Source organism: Adiantum capillus-veneris, chromosome 7 (assembly GCF_014529385.1).
Source record: "Adiantum capillus-veneris isolate H3 chromosome 7, ASM1452938v2, whole genome shotgun sequence".
Taxonomy (NCBI): Eukaryota; Viridiplantae; Streptophyta; class Polypodiopsida; order Polypodiales; family Pteridaceae; genus Adiantum; species Adiantum capillus-veneris.
The window spans coordinates 133,183,298-133,191,842 of NC_140937.1; the positions used below are offsets into that span (position 1 = coordinate 133,183,298).

General features: G+C 41.7%; 1 protein-coding gene across 1 annotated transcript; it reads right to left on the reverse strand.

The window, feature by feature from the left end:
• Positions 1–514: 514 nt before the first annotated feature.
• On the reverse strand, positions 515–2,537 carry LOC147454652 (uncharacterized). Its single transcript, XM_086517395.1, has 2 exons — positions 2,398–2,537; positions 515–2,083 (listed from the first exon to the last, which is right to left on the reverse strand). Exon 2 carries the CDS (start codon positions 1,803–1,805, stop codon positions 621–623), a length of 1,185 nt encoding a protein of 394 aa, XP_086373521.1. The 5' UTR covers positions 1,806–2,083; positions 2,398–2,537; the 3' UTR covers positions 515–620.
• Positions 2,538–8,545: the final 6,008 nt, after the last annotated feature.

The window sequence follows — 8,545 nt, forward strand, 5'->3', positions numbered from 1 at the left end:
GTGGGGGGAACATGTAGCAAAGACGCATAGATGTGATGCAAAGAGGAAGCCAATGTGCCCATCTCAGGGAGACTAGTAGCACCACATGTCTCTTGTTGGGATGCTTGGGGAGTTAAAAGGCACCAAGGTCAATCGTGGATTTGAATACATTAGCTCAAGAATTTGTAGCTGCATGTTCCAAAACTAGGCTCAAACATAATACGGTTTTTCAAATCTATAGCTTCAAACAGAAACAAAACAAGAGGACATTGTTTTGATCTCTTGTATCCGACAAAGTTGTATATGTTATGAAACTACAAAGCAATTAGATCTACGTGATGTTATGTATTTATTTGGATTACTTCTCTTGACATCTTTACGCTGAGTACATTATGAAAGTTTGATTAGTGGAATGTGATAATTATGAATGCATGTAGGAAGGGTTGCAGTCCAAACAACAATTCAAACACCATTGTGTGGATTGAGAGAAGCACAAGATGAGGAAAAGATGAGCATATATCCATTCATATGACAATCTCTCATTGTAACAATTCATTTACAGCCTGGCCTAGTGTATATTATCTACACTACCAAAATTGTTTGAAAGTAGAATACAAGAGTTATATACACGTAACAATTAGCTACATGCGGGTCACAGGTGGCTCAAGAAGGGCCATCTGTATGTCCACCAAGGAAGCCGAAATGCGGTCAAGCTGATGGTGAAGCCTTGCCATGGAGCTTTGCAGATGGTCTACCAGCACGCTTGTGGAGCCCACTAGGTCTTGCACATCCTTTCTTGCTTGCTCTGTGGGGGGAACATGTAGCAAAGACTCATAGATGTGATGCAAAGAGGCATCCAATGTGCCCATCTCAAGGAGACTAGTAGCACCACATGTCTCTTGTTGGGATGCATTCAGCTCTTTCTGAAGTTGAGCATGCACGGCAAGAAGGGCAGACCCCCAGACCGGCCGTCCTGATAAGTGCAAAGGGGTTGCCATGGAATTAGAGGATGACCTGCCTGCTGGAGAGGAAAGGGCAGTTGAGAGAAGTCTGAGAAAGAAGAGGGTACAGATCTCGCCTCCGTAGAGAGCAGCCAGGGAAGCACCTGCCTTCAAATCCTCAAAATTCACCGGCAGGGGAGGGGTAGGAAGCCTCTGCCCCATCCTTCTAAGCATGGAACTGCAAGCTTTAAGCCTCTTTGTCGAAAACTGTAGGGCGGCGGCTTTGGATTGCTCATCTCCTTTGTGCATCCATGTCATCGCCATGAGCACAGCATACCGTGCTCTTTGAATGTCCCCCTCACTCGTGAGTTGGAGGCGCTGGAGGCGTTTGAGAGCTTGGTGAGAAGCCTTCACATGAGCATGCGCCCCAGCTAGGGTCTCTCTGAGCAGGCAGCAAACATCTAGCATTTTCACGCTGTCGTGCATGCAATGCTGAAGTATCTTCTGATCCAAGCATGATGCATGTGCAGTGTGGGCGTGCATAGTGTGGGCGTGCATAGTTTGCTTCGTGGATTCTTGAGTGGCAATGACAACATCCAAAGCCCGACACATCCAAGAAAGGCTCAGTAGGCGATCCGCTGATGAATTTGATGAAGAGCTACAACAATCATCAGCAGAAGTGTTGGTGAGTTTTTCCAGCATCTCTGTGAGATCTGTTTGAAACTGGTGCAAAGCTTGCGAGGGCCCTGTTGTAAAAGAGTCTGTATCTGCATCAAACACACGGGCATGGCGGTGCCCCAGCCGATGCCCACGAAGATAAGAGAGTAAGCGAGAGGAAACCTTGCAGGAGCTCATGGAAACCATGTTGTCGACAGGCAGTGGCATGAGCAGAGTACTGCAAGAGGGAGAATGAGTTACAGATCTGGCTATGGGAGCTCATGGGATAGGTGGGACAGTTATAGAGCACTTGGAAACGTGGGATTCCATTGTAAAATCGCCAACGTGCAGCTGGCCATGGTGGCTCTTTTGGCAGACAAGCATGGCTGGCAACCCCTGTGAGATCAACATGTGCACGAACTAGCCAACTCCATCTTGTTTGAGAAATGGGAAATAGCCCTTCCCTGCTCCCCTGCCTCGACACAGGTGCAATATTACATGTGCGTCTGCAGCAAATTAGGTTTCTTAATTGACTGGTTGCATGCGTTGCATGAGTGCAAGATATTCACCACACACACACGCCCACTTGGACACACAATTAAAGATCATGGGGGAGCTTATCATTATCTGCGCCAAGAGCCCAAAGAGCAGGCACAGAGCACGTTTGCGAGCAGACACAAAGCCATGAATTCAGCACGCTGCTTATAATACTAATGGTAATCTGCAGTATGCCCTTCTCTCTCTCTCTCTCTCTCTCTCTCTCTCCCCACGCCCGGACACACACACACACACACACATTAAAAGAGAGGGGCAAGCTTACCTGCATGAGCCACAACAGCAGACACAGCGCACGTTTGAGCTACAAATTAAGCCTTTGAGCGCGCGAGGAGGTCCCCTACCTGCACAACATCGCCACAATAGGGTGGTTCCAGACTTGGCCCGTCCCTGCCTTGCCGTCTACTAGTATGTAAGCGCTTTGCAGCAGTGCTTGAAAAAAACATTTTTCCAAAACCTCGCAAACCTGTCCATGCTATGCATACTTCCAATGTGTTCAACTAGTGTGCCATGATTACTTTGCAAGAGCAATTCAATGTTCTAGTCAACTCACAGATGCTCATGAGCGTAACTAATGGTATGATTGCATTGCAGAATCAAACCGCAAACAACACAACACCGCGGGCTAGCCACAATCGAGCATTGAGAATGATGACTAGCTCTCACTTGTCGTGTAGATTTCCCTTGTTAAGAAATCCCCGGTTGTAATTCTCAAATCTAAAATTAATTTTGGCATAATTATTGGTGGCCTCGCCTTCTTGTAACTGTAAGAATCAAGGTGGAGAAAATGGTTCACACACCGCCCAAGGTGCATGTGTGCCCAACTTCATAAATCCACCTTGGGCACCCACTTTACACATCAAGGCTGCCCAATAAATTGCAAGACAAATCTCCAAAGAGAACCACACAACCAAGGGGTTGGGCAACATGTGGACTTAACGTTGAACCAAGTGCAACCTTTAAAGGAATGTAAGGCACGTCGTCAAACACTAGTTCAATTAGTGCCAGCCAAGAGCCGCATCCCTTTGCAAGCTAAAACAACTAGTTTGCAACTTGAATACAATACATTCCATGAAGCTTTCCAATATAAAATCAACATAACTATGAAAGCCACACCAACATCCAACATAACTATGAAAGCCACACCAACATCCAATATGAGCGTTATTTCAAAAAAATGCACCAATGACCATAGTGGGATTCTAACACTATGGATTTCGTTACAATGCTCTGATCTAGGGATACACTTACTCCATACTAGCATCATGTACAATAGTACACATTAGGGAAATTTTTGACTCTCAAATGGGCGATTTTGACTTTCTCCCTCTTGTCCAAAATGGGCGCACGGTAAAACTTTTACAAATAAAATCAAAACTTATCAGACCTTTTGGATTTAGAATGTACTATCGAGATCTATCCATTGATATGTAGCATGCCATCAGATTCCTTATATTCTAGAAGATTTCATTTTTTGATGTGACAACTCCATCTTATAAGTGGAATCTCTCCCCACATTGTAGCTTCAGTGGAAAGGCCATAACTTCTACAAATCAACTCCAAATTTGTCGGAGTTTGGGGATTTAGAACCTACTCTCTAAGATCTTTCCAATGATTTGTTGGTTGACAAGGTTTTGACAAAGCGTTTATGTACTTCACCGGGTTGCTCAATTTGGACAACAGAGGCAAAGTCAAACCTCCTTATAGGGCCCCTTTGAGAGTCCAAATTTTCCCTAATGTCATGTGTATCTGCAGCAAAGGCTTCTTAATTGACTGGTTGTTATCTTGTTAGATATGTTGCATGTCTCGCATGAGTGCTAGACGCACAAGTTAAGATGATGGGAGAGCTTATAATTATGTGTGCCAAGATGAGTCCAAAAGAGCAAACATGAATGGGAACATTTGTGAGAAGACCTAAAGCCATGATCAATTAAACACATTGCTTATGATATCAATGGTTGTCGTTATTTAAATCCGCAGTATGCCCTTCTTCCCTCCCCCCTCCTTTCTCTCTCGCTCTCGCTCTCTCTCTCTCTCTCTCTCTCTCTCTCTCACACACACACACACACACACAAGCGAGGGACAAGCTTTCTTGCATGAGCCACAATAGTAGACAAGGGACATGTTTGAGCTACAAACTAAGCTGCCAAGTGCACGAGGAGGTCCTCTATCTCTCACAACGTCACACGCGAGCCACAATCAGGTGATGACTAGCACTCACATACCAATTTTAAAAAAACTTTATAGTGTACATTTCCCCCATTTTTGGAGCTAACTAGTTTTGCTTTGATTGCTTCACTCTGCAGATGGTATGAAGTTGAAAAGTGACAGTGGTGTGGATTTTAATTCATGGTATAGCTTGTGATGATGGCTACATAGCATCTCTCCTAGAAGCTTTCGACCTTGCGTCACAAATGAGAGTTTGCATTTAAAAGTGTATGGACGTGAAATTTGCACATTATAATATTTAAAGATGAAGACGGATGCATTTTGTTTTGTGCACTGCGATGCTTGTGTCCATAAAAAGAAAGAAAAAACCATGTGTATAGTGTGGAGTTGGCACCGCTCTCCACATTTATAATAATACCATAGGAAAAATTGGCGAAGGAATGTGCCCTTCCTTCGCCAATTTTATCCCCTCCAATGTTGGAAAGGGACTTAGGCTTCTCCTCTAGTGTTAGAAGGACTTTCTTACTATAAAAATACTCCAATTGTACAAGGAATAACTCATTAGCGATGTTTTATAAAGACATGTAACATTCAGGCTGCCATGCCGTGGTGTATTGTCCATGTGTCCCTTAGTTTGCAATCACAAAAATTCTTCAATCTTTGTCACCTTCATCTACAATATTTTCAATAAAAATGATGTAAATTCATTACTTTTGAGATCACAAAGAGGAAATTAAAATACAAAATAAAACTGTACCTTTGATATTGGTCGTCTTCATCAAAGCACAATCTTGAATGGATCGGCTCGTAGACGTTCTCACATTGTTCTACCATCTAGTCACTAGTATTTGTTTTTTCATCATCATCCCTTCTTTGATTTCTGCCAACATGTCGATTACCGCATTCACTTTTGCAATCATGCCCACCATTACCTACACTACTTGTATGTTCTTAAGCTAAATATGTCCTATTGTTCGTCCATATGCTAACACACACACACACATATGCAAACTCACATGCTTTGAGGAACCCCATCTGATATACATATCGATCAAAGCACGGCCAAGCATGAAATCTTTCTCCAAGATCCCGTAAAGAAGCACATGTGATGCTTTACCTCCTACTCCTTTGATTGATGGGCGTCCTGGTGTTTTAATTCATGAGCAAAGGAGGCACTCCAAGAGACCACTTTCAATGCAAGAATCTGATTTGAAACTTTTTTGAGCTTCAATGAGGATGCTAGATTCAGAATGCATATCAATCAAAGCACCTTTGAGCACAACATGTTCAACTAAGAGCCCCAGATTAGCAACCTCATCATGAATAAAATTTCTCAAGGTGATGTCTTGCAATACATAGGGGATTGTATATATAGAGACACCCTTTTTTATTATCATATGATAAGAATAGACACAAAATGCCACACACCAATAAGGTGCATGCATAGGTGATTTTACTTGCAGAGGGGACCTTTTTGCTTTGCATCTGGTGAAAACAATCAAGTGCTTCCTTACCACAACCATGTTGGGCATATCCTACAATCAACACACTCCAAGAGACAATATCCCACTTAGGGAGCTCATGTTTAGAACTTATAGAGCTTTTGTGAGGGCAGCACATTTAGCATACATATTGACCAAAGCATCTCCAAGAACAATGTATTTCTCTATGAGCCCTTGACTAGCAACCCCATCATGAATTTTGTCGTCCACCATGACAATGTCTCACACAATGCCACATGCATTCAAGATTCATGCAAAAGTATTGCATTGAGAGGGGCCCTTTCGGTTTTTCATCTTGTGAAAACAGCCCAGACCTTCCTTGTAACAGCCATGTTGGTCATATGTGCAATCAATGCACTCTAAGAGACCACATTCTGGGCAAGAAGCTCAACCAAAGCTTCTCGTGTGAAACACATTTTGTATACATATCAACCAAAGCACCTCTGAGCACAATATATTCATTAGGGGAAGTTTGAGATCTCGACTTTGCCTTGTAAGAAATGGTAGAGAGAGAAAATACTTTTCATTTTTGAAAAAATGAACAAGGAATATTAAAACCCAAAATTGGGGGAAAAACTTCATATTTTATTGGGTGCACGGGATGTCACTTTTGGGGCCCCATATATAGTGTCGTTTTCAAATCTCTTGGGACTGTGTCTCTTCCTCAAAAATTCTCACTCCCAATGCATCATTTTTCTCTTTGGTCCAAATTTCAAATTTCCTTTTGCTCATTTTGCCCTTTCTCTACACCTTTATCTGCACCATATCCAACTCATCATCTTCCCACATCATCTCCATATCCTGCTAAAAGAGGTATCTATCATCTCCATGTCGAGTTGGAAGATGAATATTCTCCTCTTCAAAAAACAAATAGACTTTGTTAAAGTCTTCCTTCTGTCATAGAAGCATTGAGATTAGAACAAAAGAAGCACATTGATCTATGGGCAAATGGTATATTGTATCTCATAGATCCTATCACCAAATGCACCTCACCATTTTTCAATTGTTGTTTGTTGATGAGATTTGTAAGAGGTGTTATGATAGGGCTATTAGACTATACACAAAACCTTGCAGCATGAAGGGACATTCTTAAGCTGAAAAACCATTTGCTACTATAGTTGAGGATTCTCTTAAACACCACCTTCAAGAAAGCAAGGAGAAGGTAAAGAACCCCCAATCATTACTGAATATAGTGAGAAGAAAGAGGACAGAGCTTGGGCTTAAACAAAGACAAAGGAAGTTAAAGTATCTAGAGAGTCTGAAGCGAGAAGGTGGAGGTTGCAATTGAAGAATCAAAGGAGTGAGATAAAATTGCTTTTTTAAAAATCAAATTGATATTTGTTTTGCAAGTAGGAATACCCAATTCAACACATTGAAATCTTGACTATCAACCTCAGAAGCACCCAACCACCAAATGTTATTCTCTCTCTGCACACTTAATTTTTTAGGGTTTTTTCCCTTTGTGATATGAAAATCTCTATTCATGAGGGTTATTGATACGCTCTCAAGCTTTCTACCCTTCACAATTTCACTCTCATCTAATTTGATGACAAAAATGGCTTGCCCACTCACCTCAGTATGTTGAAAATCATAGAATTTTATCATTGCCCTCTGCAAAGTTCTCAACTCAAAGAACAGATTGTTGAAAGAGTTAAACTTGAGGTCTTTTTTATTATGAGGGTATATGTCATTGATGTGGAAAGGATCTATAAACATCTCCAACCTTGGAATTAATTTTGACCTTGGCTTGTTGAGCAGCTGATGGCTTTGGAAGCAAGGACCCCTTCTCTCTTGATTGCTTCATGTTTCTATTGATGAGCTTGAATAACATTCAGTAACTTGCCCTAATGATTCCAACTTTGTCCAAATTAGAACTTTGCAAAAATCCATTGATGCATTTCTGCCTAGCAACCCTAAATATTATTTCATTCAATAAGTTGTCAGCAAGAACATGTGGAATCACTTCACAAAATGATTATCATACACCTCTCATGTTTCCTTGTGAATAGTCTGACTGAACTAAAGAGTTGAGGTAAACACAAAAAGAGACTATAGCACCTAAGCAATAGTTTCTCTCTCAAGCCATTAGGAAAAATATGAACCCTCTAGGTGACCTTTGGGATTAAGATTAATTAGAGGCCAGCCAATACGAAGAGGGTGGTGGACACACTCTATACTCTCAAAAAAGTAGGGGGACAAGGTAGCCTTACACCTCTTAATGGCATCTTACCTAGTGACAAGGTAAGGGAGGTGGCTAGGGGAAAGGGAGGGGGGGGGGGGGGGCGCTTTGACCTCTTTTCCCCCACTTTTTGGCCCGGATTTAAATATACACTAAAAATTTCAAATTTCAAAATTTCCTTCCTTAAAAGGTCCCCTAATCTATTTTATGGTAAAAAAGTATTTTTGACCTCCAAAAGTAAAAAAATGTGCACTAAAAAGTTCAAAAAAATTATTTTTTTCCAAAAAAATTCAAAACATCATTTTCCACCCTCCAAAGTCTTTCCAAACCTATTCTATAGCTAAAAAGTGATTTTCTCTCTCTACAAACCCTTTTCCAAGCTCTCCATGGCTACAACAACCACATGCACCCCCTATAGTCCGGAATTATCTCTCTGCTAGCTTTCTCCCATCTCCATTGTAGCACCAAGCAAGCTTTTCCCCCATCTCTTCCCCTTGCCCACCACATAGTTTCACACCAAGCTAGCTCCTCTCTCTTCTCTCATCTCCCATACAACATGAAAC

Coding starts and splice junctions, on each gene's coding strand:
- LOC147454652 (XM_086517395.1), bottom strand. CDS start 1,805: ATGCCACTGCCTGTCGACAACATGGTTTCCATGAGCTCCTGCAAGGTT.